Source organism: Bidens hawaiensis, unplaced genomic scaffold, assembly GCF_021521415.1.
Source record: "Bidens hawaiensis isolate Kalapana, Puna unplaced genomic scaffold, B.hawaiensis_p1.1 tig00011343_1, whole genome shotgun sequence".
NCBI lineage: Eukaryota > Viridiplantae > Streptophyta > Magnoliopsida > Asterales > Asteraceae > Bidens > Bidens hawaiensis.
In genome coordinates this window covers 574,142-592,575 of record NW_027491883.1, presented here as the reverse complement: position 1 = coordinate 592,575, position 18,434 = coordinate 574,142, and the positions used below count along the sequence as shown (strand labels likewise).

Genomic DNA, 18,434 nt, shown 5'->3' with positions numbered 1-18,434 from the left:
TAGAGGAAAAACAAGGCACAAGTTTTTCATCCCACCAATGTGGGATACACCACTACAGTATTTTCTTTCAAATACACACAATCACACATCGATATCTCATTCATCAATGTCTATTAGTGTGCATTTGTTGTGTCATAACAACCTACTAATGCACACGTAACAAATTTTCCAACAGTAACCGTCCAAAACCGGGTTGAAACCTTCAAACATTGGTTTGAGTCAATGATGGGTTTGACTTTGACTTAATAGCTAGATTTAAGAAGCGAATTGAACACAATGAAGCAAATTGAAGCAAGTTCGAGGCTACATTGCCTGAAAAAGGAGCATATAGAAAACGAGTACAAGAAAAAGGCAAAGGAGCCGTAGAAATTAAAGCGGTGTTGGAAATTGATTCACTTGCTTTGTTGTATGTAATATTGTTATTCATTCTAATCGTACTACATACCAAGCATGCCTGCTCGCCGCAACGCGCGGGTACATAACCTTTTTTGTCTTAATAGATCAAATAGATATCAGATATTAGTACACTCTTGAGAAAATATTCAACTAATTCATGTGGTTAAATGGAAATATTCAATCTACCCATTTGTGACATTATACATTTGTTTCCACGTACTACCTAATTAACTAAGCTAACCTTGCATTGTAATACTTAGAATAATTGTAGTATTAGCTTGTATACACACACATTTTCTTAATACTTATTAGAAATTAACTAACACAGCCATACTTAATGGCACAAACATTATAAAATATAAGTAGTAAACCATAAAAATACAACTAATCTGTAGCTGAAAGATCGACTGATCTTTGTGGTGAAAACATGTATGGTTTTGGAGGGATTTCCAATAACTCCAGGCCGCCTTCTAACATTTCCAACACCTTGGTGATAGCCGGGCGGTTCAAGGGATTAGTTTGTATGCACCACATACCCACAATAATCATTTTCCTTGCTAATTCATTCTCTTCATCACTCACAATCCCATGCAGCCCAAGTTCATGTTCTTCTGATTCAACTAATTTCTCATATATCCAATGAGGAAAGTATATTTCACTTGTATGATCAACTTCAAGCTCGACATTTCTCCTCCCTCCAACCATTTCTAGGATCATCATCCCATAACTAGAAAATAATTCAGGCGCGATATACCCTGGTGTTCCTCTCATACACGAAACGGATATCATACTTCTCTTCTCTAGGAATAGCTTTGCCAGCCCAAAGTCAGATATTTTAGGACAAAAATCTTGATCCAAAAGAATATTATGGGGCTTTATGTCGAAATGTAAGATCCGTGTATTACAGCCCTTATGCATGTATTCTAAACCCTTAGCAATCCCGATAGAAATTTGGTGCAACTTTTCCCACCCAAGTTGACTAATATTTGAAGACCCTCGACCGTATATGAACTTCTCAAGAGATCCATTACACATGAATTCATATATCAAAGCTCTTCGATGACCCTCTAAACAAAATCCCACTAGATTGACAATATTAACATGGGACGTCCGGCTCATACTAGCAACTTCGTTAATGAAATCATCACCGTTACCTTTTGATGCACTTAAAACCTTCACTGCCACTAAATTTCCATTGCTTAATGATCCTTTGTACACAGACCCAAAGCCACCTTGGCCTAGTTTGACTTCAAAAGAGGTTGTAATCTTCTTAACTTGTGAATAAGAGTATCTTTTTGGAGCAAGAAATTCATTATTCTTTAAAAAAAATTCAGCGTTGACATTGTAGGTCTTTTTTCTCAACCTAAGTTTCCTTTTTAAGCACAGTGTGATGATTAATGTTGTCACAGCTCCTAAGCAGAGAGTTGCAACACCTACACAGAACTCTTAAATATCAAGTAGATGTAATTTGGTTAATAAGTATTTTATTCTATGTCAAATACGGGGTTCCCTAAAAAAAATAAGAGCTTTAGCGACGATAGTTGTCGCTGCTATACACCCTGATGTCACCGCTAAAGGTATTAGTGAAGGATTAATATTGAATTATTAGTAAAGTTAAAGGTTTATATTGTTAAGTTATAATTTAGTTATTTGAATTGTAGTAGGTTTAGGAAATGTATGTCTTGGAGAGCAAGTTTAATGAGTCTATATATAGGGTTTAGATTATTAGTTTTATGAGAGAGAGTTAAGAGAGAGTTAAGGAATCTCATCTCCATGTACGTTTGATAGGTTCGTGAAGTTCGTTTGTTAAGTTCGTTTGATTATATGAAAAGAGTCGAGGGTTGTTAACCCATTATCTCGTATTCGTTTGTTTGATAAGTTCGTTTGATATGATTGTTTGATCCGTCTGGGCCAACAATTGGTATCAAAGCTACGGCTCGCATTAAAGTTGCGCATTATTTCTCGTTGAAGGTTTTGTTCGGTTATGAGGTCACGTAAGCAAGAAAAAGTCTTTTTATGATACTCGGTTAAGAAGTCCGATTTTATGAAGTCTTTTTTCATGATACTTATTTTCTAAAGTTTGCTACGGATGTTGCTACCGATTTTATGAAGTTTTTTTATGATACTTGGTTTCTCAAGTTTGTTACCGATGTTGCTACCGATTTTATAAAGTTTTTTTTATAATACCTATTTTCTCAAGTTAGCTACGGATTTTGCTATGAATTTCTTTTTGCAACAAAATAGTTGTAGCAAAATCGAAGCAAAATGTGTCCCTAGCTAAAACGTAGCTAATTCGTAGCAAAATTTGCGACCGATTTTTTCCGTAGCAAAAAATCCGTACCAAATACCTCTTTATGTAGTAGTGTTACCAAACTCATATATTTCTTAAACGGGTTATAACATCTCATTAAATTAAAAATTATTCTCACCAAATTATTTATGTAAAAATCCTATAAAATAGGATATAATAAAAAATAATATCTTATTTATTTTAAAAAAGATATATATATATATATATATTATTTAAATTAAAAAACCAATTTGATAGTAAAAAAAATAAAAGGGTCTTGGGTTTCATCAAACTATAAGTATATTATTAACTTTCATAAATATAATTTATAATTAAAAAACCAATTTCATAGTAAAAAAAATAAACGGGTCTCGGGTCTCATCAAAACCATATAGCTTTTAAACCGGGTTATAACATCTCATTTATTTGTGAAACAATTTATCATCAAACCATAAGTATATTATTAATTTTTATACAATAAAAAAATATAAATTAAAAAAATAAATAAATATTAGAACAAATAATATAAAACAACCCCCATAATACAGGGGATAAAAACTAGTAATAGTTATAAATAATATAGTTTATTTCCTAGTTAAATAAACTGGTTCCACTTTAAACAATAGTGGAACGTTTGGAGTTGAACCCAACTACATATTATTATATTAAATACAAGATTATGATGATAATCTTAAAATGTTGATAGATAATAACAGTAATCAGTACCTTACTTTCAAATTTTGAAACCTCCATAATTCAAAACCAAAATCTAATCTATTTTGTTTTTAACGGAGAATAAGAACGAACAGCCTCCTTCGCTGGTTGCTGTTTCATCCGCTGCTCCTCCCGGACAGCGGCTGCTGCCCAGCGTACCGCCGCCATCGCAACCTATCCAGTTTGGTTCGTCACTTGGCACTGTTCATTGAACCTCGGTATCTCAACCGGTTATTCATTAACTAAGGTATATATTTATCTCATTGGTAGTTATAATAAATTGTTTATTATATACCGTGCTCGTATGGTTTTGTAACCGGATCTTGTCGGGTTCGTTGACGGGCTGATTACTCATTTTTATTCCGCCGTGCATAATATTAATTAACTAGTTTTTTACCCGACGCGCTAGTAAAACTCGAACGGTGGTAAATCCCAAGTGTTGTCGGCCCCAAGCATCGAGCCGGTAAGTCGGGCCGAATTCGGTCGGTTTCGGTAACTTCTGTTATGTGTGTTATTGTACCGGAACTAAAACCAAATATAAAACAAAAACGTATAAAAGTTTATGTGGACCAATAGGGTGACGTCAGTCGATAAAATTCTAGCGTTGAAAAAAGCCGATTGTTGTCGATCCCGGAACTAAAACATAAAAAAACACAAAAAATTGTCGTTCGCTCGGTTTTCATTACGTTCGTTACAATGACTGAACTAAAGTTTGTTACAATGACTTAACTAAAGAAACAAAAACAAACTTTGCGGACCAGGTCGGTGCCGCCAAGTGGCCCAATAAGACATTTGCGGCACCAAACTTTTAAATATATATATAAACGAAACCTCCCTATTTTCTCTCAAGCCACCAGATTGTTTTATTTGTAAATTGTGGTTTCTCATGCATTGACTCGAATTCACGGGTATGAGTCTCACCAAACCCAGATAGCCATTAAACGAGTTATAACATCTCATTATATTACAAATTAATCTCACCAAATATTTGATATGAAAATCCTATAAAACATGATATACAAAAAATTAATATCAGGTTTTTTTTAAAGATATTATTTATAATTATGAAACAATTTTATTGTAAAAAAAATAAGCGGGTCATGAGTTTCATCAAACCCATATAGCTTTTAAACGGGTTATAACATTTCATTTATGTGTGATATACTTTCATCATCAATCCATAAGTATATTATTAATTTTCTTACAATAAATAAAAGATGTATAAATATTAGAAACATAAAATGTAAAACAAACTCTATAATCAAACCCTTGGTTAATTTTCCAATATGGATTTAGTTACTTTATCGATTCTTTTTACTTATAAGTTTAACTTAAATGAAAAGTTTCATAAAATAATATCCAAATTATAACAAAATGAACATAAAAGAATAAATATAAAAATTAAGTAGATAATTTATTCAACGTTTCATTAAAAGATGAACATAACTCAACATGAATTAATCAAAATATGTTCATGTATATTATTAACTTCTTACAATAAATATACTAAAATTCAAAAAACAAAATACATTCATAACATTAAAAACGAAAATTTTAAACAATCCCCGTAATACGGGGATAATAACTAGTTTGTTATATATAATAATTGGTTTAATTATTATTTGACATATATTGAACCAGATTTAATAAATAATATTTGATTGATCACCACTGGAACCCAACAAGTTTCGTTGAAAAGTTATTATGATGAGGATTTCAAATTTTCGTAAGGACAGAATCGCGATTAACCAATTTGAACAAGAGTTTGAACTTGAAATTAAAACAAAGAGTTTTTTTACCAAAAATGGATGAAGGGGAAAAAGTATTTACCTATATAGGTGATTTGAAAAGTAATTACCAAAATAGGCGCAATTTCTTTTTTCTCACTCTTTATCCTTTTGAATAAAAACAATTTTTATTATATAAAAAATAAACATGATTTTCGAAAAAATATTCTCCAGCTTTTTTTTCTAAAATAAAAATCTAAACTTTTTTGTTTAAATAATTTATTTTAGTTCTTAGTTAATAATGTTTTTTAGTGTTACGATATATATGACTAAAAAACAATTCTATGCGGAAGTTAAAAAAAAATTAGAAACGTCCTTTGAAAAAGGTTAGAAACTAAATCAATTATTTTTCTCTTCTTCGTCTTTTTAGTCGTATATTATTTATATATAAATATTAATAATTGCTATTTATGACTAAAAATAATTGTTTTAAATCATTTTTAAATAACCTTTTGTTTTAAATATTTTCTTTAGTCTAGTCATATATGGAAACACTAAAAAACATCTTTAGCTGAGAATTAAAAAACATTTAAACAATTTAAAATTTAGTTTTTATTTTAGAGAAAAACAGTTGGAGGATATGTTATCTTAAAGTTTATTTTTCTAAATACCTAAAATAAAGAATTTAGGAAAACTCACAATAATAAAATTGTGATATGTTCAAAAAGATGTTGATACATCGATGAGTACCGATACCGGTTTCAATAATACTAATACAGGTCCCAATACTGTTCGGACGGAATCAGTTAGATTTGTGAAGGTACCGATGTGGTACTGCAACGCGTATAGCTTACGTTCAAAAAAAAACTATATTTTTAAAATATCTGTTTTACAATGTTAACGACAAGAAAAACAAAAATCCTCTATATACACACATTTTCATTTTATTATACATATACAACAATAATTTCATATCTATATATTAAAAAATAGTATGGCATCTACATATAAAAAAATAAACATATTAAAATTTACGTTATATGTATAAAAAAGATTTTACATACTTATCTAAAAATGTTTTTTAAGTAATTTATTAGAAAATTCCAAGTTTAAAAAAATATTTTAAATCCTTACTACTATTTTTATTTATTGTTATGATATGACCAAAAAATTTATTTTTTTATATACAAGCCACTTGATTTTATAAATGTAATATATTGATATTTAATATATATTTAATAAGAATTGTTTTTATTCAATGGAATTAAGACCGAGAAAAAAGTAACTCACCTATATTGGTAATTACTTTTCAAATTACCTATACTGGTAAATACATTTTCCTCTTCACCCATTTTGGTGAAAACTCTAAAACAAAACACCATTAAATTCTCATTAAATGGATAAAAATTGTACAAAATTTCTATAAAACAATGTGAGTTAGTGAACTTTGTTGAAACTTAATAGATTATTTAGTGTGAGTTAAACATGTTACAACTAGTGAACAATCGTGAGTCTGTGAATGTATTTTTTAAAACAATAAGGATGCAAACCGCAATCAAGATTCAAGCACCATGGCTATTACTTACTCTTGTTAGAAATCTCTTGTATTTGCTGATCTTTCTATTTATGCTTACATTTATATACGAGAAAATTCTTGTAACATCCTAAAATTTATAATGTTGAATAAAGAAAGTTACGTTTAGTGATTTCGCGTTATTAATTAATTAATATCGAGTAAAGAACGGATCATGGACTTAGATTAATTGAGATGAGTTAAATGAGAATGGGCCTTAGGTTCATGGGTTTTAAGGGATATAAATATCCCCTAAACCAACCTAAAACCCTAAACCCTCATTTCATTTCCATCATAATCTCTACACACTCCAAACACGCACACACACCATAAACGAGCAAGACCCGAGAGAGAGTAAACGTTAGTTGGTATTAGATCTTATTACACAAGATCTAGAGTGCATAAACAAGCTAACCAAGATCGAACGAGCGCTAAAGGTATGTTCTTGACCTTTAAAGTTTACGTAGTATTGAACGTTTTTACTTAAAGGTCCAAGCTTTATAGTATATACGAGATATATATACGACCGAAAACGGTTAGGGAACGTAGTGGGTGATGTCGAACCATAACAAGGGTATTAAAATCGCCAAAATGCTTGATAAAAACTAAACCCGTAGCTGAACTGGGCAACTTCGCATGTAAAACCATAAATTCGCCTGCAAAGCCATAACTTCGCCTGCAAAGCTTAACTTCGCCTGCAAGCTTAACTTCGCTTGCACGCAAGTTCGCCTAACTAATTAACTTCGCCTGAGTTAAGTTCGCTTAAGGTTTAACTTCGCCTAAAGCTAAGTTCGCCTAAGGTTTAACTTCGCCTAAAGCTACTTCGCCTAAAGCTAAGTTCGCCTAAGGTTTAACTTCGCCTAAAGCTAAGTTCGCCTAAGGTTTAACTTCGCCTAAAGTCAAGTTCGATTAGAAAATAAATTAAAAACCTAATGAAAAATGTGTTAAGACAGTTAATGGAAATAAAATTTTTCCAAGCTGTCGACCCCAGCCAGGGGCTCTGCCCCTTGGACCCTGCTAGGGGCTGCCGCCCCTAGACCCCGCTGCCAGGGGCGCTGCCCCCGGACCCCCGTTCGTTGTGGGTCATATAAAGATAGAAATACAACATGAGTAGTAGTAGTTAATTGATACGTGTAAATATTATACAGTTAGCCGTGCACAGCTCAAGAAGGGAATAACTATTAACGGAGAGCGTAACAGGATTCGGGTGAGTTTCTAGCCCCATTTATGTGTTATGTTTTCGGGGCTGTGTGCATACTCAATATGTTTGTTAATACGCTTATCCTAAAAGATAAGTGTATGCCTTATGTGCATAATGTGATATGTATGAATGACTGCTTGATGGTACGTGAACGATCTTCGGATATTGCACGTACTGTCAGGTTGTAACGCTATGTATAAGGTAAGTATGATATGTATGCTTATGTGTATGAATGTGATAAAGTTAATAAAAGAAGGAAAGGATGGTTGTATGGTTACGAAGAGGGTACCGGGCCCTAATAATACTCGAGGTATGATGTATGGTTGTATGGTAACGAAGAGGGAATCGAACCCTACTAATATTCAAGAACTAGGGAACCGAACCCTACTAATATTCGAGGAAAGAGGGTACCGAGCCCTAATAATACTCGAGGAAGGAGGGTACCGAGCCCTAATAATACTCGAGGAAGGAGGGTACCGAGCCCTAATAATACTCAAGGAATGTAGGGCGTAATGCTCTTTATAACGTAAGATATGAAAGCAAGTTAATACAAAAGAAAGTATGAAAGTATGAAAGTATGAATGAAAGAATATAAGTTTATGTGTATTGTATAATGTATGATTAACTAGAACTCACTCAGCATAGCTGACTTTTAGTATGCACGCAGGTGAGTAGGATGAGGCAGCTCGCTTGAGGAGACACGTGGCACTGAATAAGAGGCTGGCATCGGAAGACTCAAGACGTTTAAGTCTAATGTTTTGTTTATTTTGAAAGACAAGATGTTGTTTTAAGACAAGATGTGTTTTGTTATGAAATGTTTTATGAAAGCTTTTATATTCCGCGAATATTTTAATTAACTCTGATATTTAGAACTGCGTTTATGAGTAAATCCAACACGAAAGTAGGGCTACTGGTAACGCGGCCTTACAATTCTCAAAATAGCCCATTTATAGAATGTGGTTCCAAGTTTGTCCCCCTAAATTCAAGTTTCTAATTTTGTCCCTTTGGTATCTCGTCGCCGGCGACATGTTAGCGAACACCGACGATGTGTTAACATAACATAGGGTTGACGATGCGTTATGTTGATAACATAGGGTAGCAGCGATGCGTTAATGTTTAAAGCAGGGGTTCCACGATGTGTTAGTGGATAACGCATCGCTGCTACCCTATGTTAGCAACATAAACGCATCATGAACCCTATGTTATGTTAACACATCGTAGGTGTTCGCTAACATGTCGCCGGCGACGCGATACGTTTATGTTGCTAACATAGGGTAGCAGCGATGCGTTATCAGCTAACGCATCGTGGAACTCCTGCTTTAAACATTAACGCATCGCTCCTACCCTAGGTTAACAACATAACGCATCGTCAACCCTATGTTATGTCAACGCATCGTCGATGTTCGCTAACATGTCGCCGGCGACGAGATATCAAAGGGACAAAATTGAAAACTTAAATTTAGAGGGACAAAATTGGAACCACATTCTATAAATGAGCTATTTTGGGAATTTTCCCTTTATATACCCTCACATAGAATCTGGCTTGTGTAGTAATAATACCTACGATTGAAGAGGAAGCTTACCTAGGATCATTTTCAGTTTTTTATGCTGTTTCTCATATGGTTTAAAATCTTGTTTTCCTGCAGTAATTAAACAACAAATGATAAGTCATATTATAGGGCAGTAAATTTATTGCAGGTTTATGTTGGCATATCTGATGTACCCAGAAGAAGGATTAATAAAGAGGACAAGGAAAAGTTGCTGTAAAATACCTATTTCGGCATCTGAACAATCAAAGTTTTTATAGTTGTAATTACAGTTGTCTATTTTGAGACACTCATTGCAGGAAGGTGACCAAAAACGAATTGAATAGCTAGAAGTGAGAAGAGAGAATATATCGGTATAATCAATAAGTACTTGGCCATTTTCAGTCTGCAAACTCCCTGGAAGCTGTATAACTTGACAACTAGTTGGGAGATCACCTGGAACTGATGTATTGCTGATGGGATGCTGATAGTAGAAATTGTGGTATCTGCATAAGTTGTAGCTGTTATAATTCGGCTGGTCAAAATAGCTATCGATTTTTACACCTTTACGGGAATGTTTCAGGCATTTGAAGAGAGTCATGTAGGGTTTGATTGAAATGGAAAACAAATCAGGAGTTGGAGAAGTGAAATTATTCAAAAGAGCCTCACAACTCCTATTCTCTATAAGTTTTTGAAATGTGCTGTTTTGGATGCTTACATAAGGACCAAGCCAATAATCTTTGCCAGCAATCTCATATGACTGTCCTCCAATCTGAATACTCTCATTACCCGAAGTACAGTTTACCTTGATCAAACCACATCCAGCGTCATTAGTTTTGTAAAAAGGGAACTCGAAGGGACCAAAATCCGGACAACTGAAACTTTTCGGGCACGTGGTATTGCCATATTTAGCAGAGCGTAGAAGAGGTGAAAAGGTTAGGAAAATGGACACAAAAGTGATGAAGTGACTCATTTCAAATGCACAATAGAAGAGACTTGACACCTAGCAACTTATAAATTAGACGAGTGTATGTGTTTTTGCATGACGTTTCTGGAAGAGTTGGCTAATCTATGGGAACTCTATTATTAAGCTTTGACGTTCACAAGCACAACTTATCCCGTCTCTTATGCCATACCAAATCCCATCACTTTCTCAATGTTTTCCACATTCACTAACATCGTCAAGACTTTGACTCGACTCCACTAATATTTTACCCCTTTTGAAACGGCAATAAGGAATCTTAACTTAACATCACACAATGCTAAATAATAAGACATTTGAATATTTTGTAGACAATAGACATATACCACTTTTTTAGATACCTAGTTAACCTTCTTTAAAAAGATATGCTAGATAGCAAATATTAAATCGGGTATTCATATAAATTATAACAGAAGTATAAACATATAGAATCATATTTGTAATTTATGTTCTTATTGAGCTAAGAATTTCGAAATATATATATTAGTTCTGATGTTCTTAGAAATGTTCTTTTCATTAATCTTTGTCCTCATATCTGTCCTCATACAGCCATACCCATCCTCACATTTTTAGGAAAAGATAAAGATATTCCTATATGTATGGAGTCGTCCGTGTATCTCTATAGTTTGGAAATGAGATGTGATGACAAGTTTTTAAAAAATCGAAAATGTTTTTTACAAAACAATACCTTTTTAGGTTAAATTAAAGGGATAGAAATTCAGAACCTCCAGTGAATGTTCCTTTATTTTTATTTATTTATTATTATTATTATTTGTGGGGGGGAGGGGGGGGGGGTTACTTTTGTTTATATCTTTTACATGTTTCCTTCATTCATACATTGGTATGTACTTGAAATTATATATTTTACTATAGTGGATATTATCGAATGTGTTATGATACTCTAGTGTATTGTAGATGATCCAATATATACCAAGGCGATAATGTGATATTACAAGTTAGGACGGGAATAGAAGGCGAAACACCTCACGTTTTGGCCTAGCACGGTTTTTCATCTAAAGACTCCCAACTTGGGGCAACATGTACAATTGAAACTTGAAAGTTTATAATGGTAAGTGTTGAATAAAGCAACCCCAACAGTATTATATATTCTCGACAAAATTGATTATTTGAATGTTTTCTTTTTTTTTTCTAAAGAAATGGTGGTATAAACCAAGTCGACTGAACTGTGGTCCTGTACGTGTAACACTTCAATTTCGATCAAAGTCTCATCCACGAATAAAAATTTAAGATGAGCTAGCAGGAATTGACTTATTGACTTCCCATTGGTAAGACTTTCAATGGTTTGAGTTGTTTTTATTTTCTACCTTGCAATTTAATAGGGATCACGTAATCCCTTAAATTTTTATATAAATATTTGACTGACTTGTTAAGAGTTAAGACAAACAACTCATTTATCTTAATGACCGATAAAAAGTTTGAACGTATTCACCTTTTGACGAGTTGCTCAATTAACAACTACCATGTATTTGATGAACGACTACCTCAGACATATAGTTCGGGAATAATAGTTTAATAATTAATCTATATCAAACAATCTAGCTTCAGACCTTTAGTCTGGTTAAATAGCTTTAAACATAGATTGAATATTTTATTGTTAAAATATTACTTTAGATCTTTAGTCTATAAGAATCTACTTTTTAACATTGACAGTTCTTTCTCTAGAATAAATCATCTAAATTCTATCTTTCTTTCTTTAGAAGAAACCGTGTTTATATAACTTTTATGGCCTCCTATAAAAGAAACATTATTTATTCAAAATAATTACTTTGATTAGTTAAAACCTTTTGGTTTATATGACGTTTGGTGTAGCATGCTTTGGCCTAATAGGTTCGAAAACTCTCATCAAACTCTTCAGGAAAGTAAACGGGTCTCACAGTTGATTGAAATTTATATGAATTACTATCCTTAGACAAGAGACTCGACTACCGGTATTGTCACTCTTCCAGCTACTACATGCACGTCATGTTTTTTTGATTAATTATTTATAATTATCTTTTATATAAAAAGAAATTAGCATTTCTTCTAGAAAAACGTTAATTGACAATTACCTTTGTATGTAAAATTTTATGTTTCTTAATAATAAAGAAAACGTCTATTTTTGTAAACATTTATATATAAAGAGCTTAAATATATCTATAAAATTTCCAAGGTTTAAGTTATAGCATCGACTAAGATCTAAGCTGTGAGTTGAAATATCTTATACATAACTCTTACCTTAAAGTGGGTATAACGCTTAAGGACGAATGAGTAGTACTTCGACTATACGTAGAGTGTCGGGATATGAAATGTCGAACTCTAGAGTGGCATCAGGACTTCAACTCGGTGGCGCGGATTTCAAGAGAGTGAAAGTGTTTTGGTGTTTTGGATGCCACAATGAGGAACCCATGCTCACTATTTATAGCCATCCCCGTTCGGACCGTCACCCACCACCATGCAACATTTGTCATTCCTGATGATGCGTCATGCCATAAGGTGTTGACATGTGGTATTCATATTGATTAGTCACTAGCCACATGTCACTTTGTGAGGGTATTGGTTGTTATGTGATGACATGTTATTTTGTGTTGCCACCATGTGACATGTGTTTATTTCATAGTGATGAGTCATTAAACATGTGCTGCCTCCATAAATCTTTAGCTAAATGACTAACTAGTCTCTCAACTTCCTAAACTTACAAAATTGGTATGGAAATCTTCGGGATGTTACAGACCGGCCGTTAGACTCAAGGCCGAAAACCACGTCGATGTTCACGATGCGACGTGTACGGCCCCTGACATCGACGGCACCCTGTTTTTTTAGTTTGTATATATATTATTTTATTTTGCATAAACTTGATGTTTTGTATATAATATTTTTTTTGGTTTGGTGTATATACGCTTTTATTGTTTTGGTGTAATATGAGTATAATGTTTTGTTTTGAAAAAAAATTTGTTACAAAAACACATATATTTTTAAAAAAATATTATAAAAACAATATAAAAAGGAAAAAAAATAAAATTAAAACATAAAACATAAAAAGAAAAGGAAAAAACATAAAAAACTAAAATAAAAAACATGATAATATAAAATGGTGGGTTTTTTTAAAAACCTATCAATAGGCCGTATATAATGCTATAGGCGGCCTATTAAAAGGGTTTTTTAGAAAAAACCCAATGATGTGTCCAAAATTCTCTTTAGGGCATTTCACCATTTACATTTTGTAATACATTAGGGCATGTTTGGCAAAACTAGCTGGTAGCTGTAGCTGAAAACTGGTGGCTGGAAGCTATAGTTGATTGCTGTTAGCTGTAGCTTTTTAGAAATATTTAGGTGTTTGGTAGATTAGCTGGAGCTTTTTATAAAACTAGCTGGGTGCTCGCACGGTGCATCGTTCTAATCCGAAACCTATTCTGATTTGACCCCTTTCGACTAAAAAACGTACCAACATGAACCGGACTAAATTAGCCGTTTTTGCATCGACTCGTTCCGAACCTAATTTGGTTTTACACATGACCCGGGCTTGCCTGACTCGACTTGTTGCCGATCCTAACCAATAATCACATTATATGTTAATTTTTTAAAGTTAAAGAAGTATAACAATATGATAATCAAATTAAAGAGAATAAAATGTTTGTTTTTATGATGCAATTTTTAAAAATAAATATTGAAGTGTGAAAAAGCTATGGCCTTTTAAAAAATCATAGGTGGTAGTTTGTTTTGAATAAGGGTTAAATATGAAATTATTACATAAATTAACAAAAGGTGATGAAAGTTCAAGTATCAAAATTGTAAAATGTGAAATGCTAAAAGCTTGTAGTTTTAAACACTACTAGTTGAGCTTTTAGCTTCAAGTTTTTTCTCCTAACATAAAAGTTTCAAGCTACTCTAACTAAACAAGAATTTTCAATAAATTTAAGTTTTTTCTTAAAAGCTTGTGCTTAAAGCTCCTAAAAGCTTTTTATTATACCACCACCACCACCACCACCACTATTATTATTATTATTAACATATTCTCTTCTATTTAGTAAAACACATTAGCATAAGTTAATTGCCTAAAGTTTGTATTTTTCTGGTAAAAATAAAAAAGGAGATAGGATTTCTTATTATTCAGAACTGAATCGAATGACAATGACATGTATTGGTCGTTGTAATCTCAGATATCTGGGCATTCTCGAGGGAAATTCTGATTTGAATATTTATAGAAGGTGGATAATAAACCTTTATTTCCCTTTGCATCTATCCAGCGATAGAACAAAAAATGATCAATTCGTTTATTCTTTTTTTATATTCAATAAAAAAGTGAACAATTATAATTCTATAGAGTTCAATAAAAATTCAATGAATCTTTTGATAAAATTGCTATGCTTAGGGTGTGACTCGTTGGTTTTTTAAGGATTAGTCTAAAAAACCAGCCTCATAGTATAAACAAATAACTATAGAATTAATATTCTAACATGAAGCGATGTAATTTACGTTTAAAATTATTTCAATTTGATTAATTTGAAATATGTGTGCCAAATGTAGTTTGATGTATAGTAGTTGCATATGTTAAAATAATCTGTAGCTAACTAGGAGATGATTGGATGTGTAATTTAAACATAATACTCCCTCCGTCCTATTTTAAATGTCATGGAACCTAAAACACACAAATTAAAAAATGTTTGATCATTTTATTTTATGAGCTGTAAAATGACAATAATGTCTTTTAAGTTATTATGGCTAAAAACCATTTTTCTTCATTGGCTAAAAATTGACATTTAATAGTAATGGTACAATTGAAAATTGAATTTATATGTATAGAAATGACATTTAAATTGGGACAACTGAAAACGAAAAAATAGACATTGAAAATGGGACGGAGGGAGTATGAAACTAGCAAACTACAGTATCAATTAGATTTAATTAACAATTTTTACCAATTAGTTTTGATTCACATAGAGAAAGAGAGGTGAATTTGTGTGATTTAATATCTATTTCTACAACAGTAGACTCAATCCTTCTTTTATTTATTTGCTACTCGCACGCTTTAGGTTGGTGTCTTTCCTTTTTTTCAACTTTTACACTTCATTATTCCAATAATTTTAAAATTATATGTAAAACTTATTTTTCAATAATATGAAACTTGAGTGAAAATAGTTGTCAAACTTTAGTGATTTTAGTGGTTTTTTAAATCGATTAGAATTTTAGTAATAGTAACCCGATTAACCCAACTCGAAACTTCTAATGTTGAGTTGATAGAAATCCAAATATGACAATACCCTATAAGTTCTGGCTCCACTACTAACTTCAAAAACCCACGGAGTATACACGCACAAACAAAACTTAAAGACCAAGTAGATATTAAGTGGTCACGACTTAGTCACTACGGGACCCATTATTAACGATGGTCCAAAGTGGACGGCCATACGTACAAACGAAAGTTGAAAAGCATAGAACTTTTATTATGTTTTTTAATATTTCACGCCATTTATTTTAACCGTTTTGTTCTATGTGATTTTCAAGAATAAAAGGTAGCTTTATAAACAATTTGTAACAAGCTATATACAAATCTCATCAGGGCCGTCTCGTGGGTAAGCTAAATGAGGACATGGCTTTAGGCCTCCATTTTTAGAGGGCCTCCATTTTAAATTAGAGTTATGTATTATGAAATTTTGAAATTAGAGTTCTTATAGAATTAGTAACTCATTGATAGGCCATAAGCTAATGAGGATTGCTTCATATCCATTATCAGTGCATATCATTCATATTTTGTAGTTCTTGTATACTCTCTAGCGCTATACACTTAAAGAAAAGAAAAGAAAAATGTCTCAACATTTTAATTAGTTTTAGGCCTTCTAGGACGTTGAGCCGGCCCTGAATCTCATATAGACCAAACATAATACAAATATATTGTGCACTTAAAACATTGTAATTACTAAAGGGTCTTTGACATAGTGGTGACCGGCCAAGTGTTGAATAAATATGTTATTGCGCAAGTAGTTTCGCTTCAAATGCCACAAAGAAAAGAATGATGCACATTTCTAAGTAGGATTCATCGGTATTTTTATTGTTGCTTTAAGTAAAGTATAAAATGTTGTAACTTTATCTTTTTGATTAATAATTCTAACTTTATCTGCATCGTACTTAAGTCTATATCTATTAAACTAAATCATATGAATACATTATGGTTTATTGTATTTTGCTTTCTTCCAATCATAAAATATACAAGGTAAAGGAGTGAGAAATTAATATTCAGTCTTTTAAAATATAGAATGAGACGTCTGTTACTAAATTTGATCTTCATTTAAAAATTAGTAGTGATGTGCGCAACAAACGGGCTTCGTTTTTGAACTATTTTCAAACTTATAGTATCAACTTGCGGTTGTATACTGTTGTTGAAGTACGATCCTAGTACGGGTATTCTTATAACCAACAAATAAAACGACAACTAGGAAACGCATGTAAAGTATGCATCTCGTGTTCTCGTATAACCAAAAGATAAAACGGCGACTTAGGAATGTGGGTTGATATGAATACCTCAGAACGGTATATTCACAATTTTAAAAAATAGTACATAGATGTAATCAAATTAACGTAACACCAAAGAATTTATCCAATTAAAATAAAATTTTAAACCTCAAACCCGAGTCATTCTTTGCTACAGTTTTCAGTCATTAACCAAAAAACTGATTTGACCCAGGTTTCAAAACTGAATAGCCGTAACATTGAAACTGATACATTCTTTGGAGCCAATGGGTCATTTTATAGTCATTTCTTTCACCCAGATTTCTTTTATCATCCAATGTGGATAGGCATAGTTTTGTAAACAAGAGGGACAAAATTGTAAATGGCCAATTGTTGATGCATCAACTTCAATGTCTTAATTCAAAATACTTGTACCAAATGTAAGAACAATGTTCTTATCTTAAAATTGATGTTAAATTTTAGAGAATGAATGTTTAAAATGTCCATAAACCTAAGCTAAGATTTTTTTGATAAATTCATTGTGTGTGTGTGTGTGTGTGTTCTTGTTAACTAAATCTAATTGATATAAAGTTTTAAAACTCCAACTCAAATCATTCTTTGTTTTAAGTTTTGAGTTATTAACCAAAAACTAAACTGACCCAAGTTTCAAAACTGAGTTACCAAACCACTTCAAAGCAAAGCTAGTTAGTTTTCTAAGATACACAACAGAATATTTAAGTTGCGGTTTTGGTTAGGGCCTCCACTTTATAAAGTATGTGGTCGATCCACTTTCATTTCTTCATAGATGTAGGACAAACATACAACTGAATGAATGAATTCTTTGAAAAAGCCAAGGGGTCATTTTATAGTCATTTTTATGTGCATAGATTTGTAAACAAGATGGACAAAATTGTAATGACTAGTTGATGATGCATCAACACTTGTACCAAATACAAGAACAATGTTCTTAAGTTTCTTAAAATTGAAGCTAAATTACTTTCTTGCCCTAAATAGATGTATCACATTACGTGAAAAGCTTAAAACTTTTTTTTTTATAAAAATTAGGTTGCATGAGGAATGAGATTTAATGCTCTAACAAAGTGATACATAATGAAGAAGCAAGTTTAAATTTAGAGTTGCAAGAAGTGCATAGTCATTTGCATATGTTGTGATATATAATGAAGAACCAAGTTTAAATTAAGTGTTGCAAGCAGTGCATAGTCATTTATATATGTTGTGGTAAATATGAAATAGTACTTTTTTTTCCTGTCATATTTATGATATAGTATATAAACCATGCAGGCTATGTTCTAAAAGGGAAATGACTACATAGGAAGAAAAATAGAAGTAGAAAGGAAATTAACGTATTCAACAACATATATTGTTCCAACATCATTAAATAGTTACTTCTTCTCTTTCAAAAGTAAGTTTGTATATGACTTTATATTGGTAGTCTTTTTTTATGAAAACCTAAGATAAATTTAACACATTTTATCGAAGATAAAACAACCTATGAATGCACTAGATGCATTTAAAACTCACAGGAACCAATGAAACCGTTCATGTTTAAGCAAATTGTCA

At 32.1% G+C, this 18,434-nt stretch overlaps 1 protein-coding gene across 1 annotated transcript; it reads right to left on the bottom strand.

Annotated features, from left to right (window-relative positions):
• Positions 1 to 753: 753 nt before the first annotated feature.
• On the bottom strand, positions 754 to 10,438 carry LOC143537746 (LEAF RUST 10 DISEASE-RESISTANCE LOCUS RECEPTOR-LIKE PROTEIN KINASE-like 2.5). Its single transcript, XM_077031444.1, has 2 exons — positions 9,651 to 10,438; positions 754 to 1,839 (listed from the first exon to the last, which is right to left on the bottom strand). The coding sequence occupies exons 1-2, from the start codon at positions 10,398 to 10,400 to the stop codon at positions 781 to 783; spliced, it is 1,809 nt and encodes a 602-aa protein (XP_076887559.1). The 5' UTR covers positions 10,401 to 10,438; the 3' UTR covers positions 754 to 780.
• Positions 10,439 to 18,434: the final 7,996 nt, after the last annotated feature.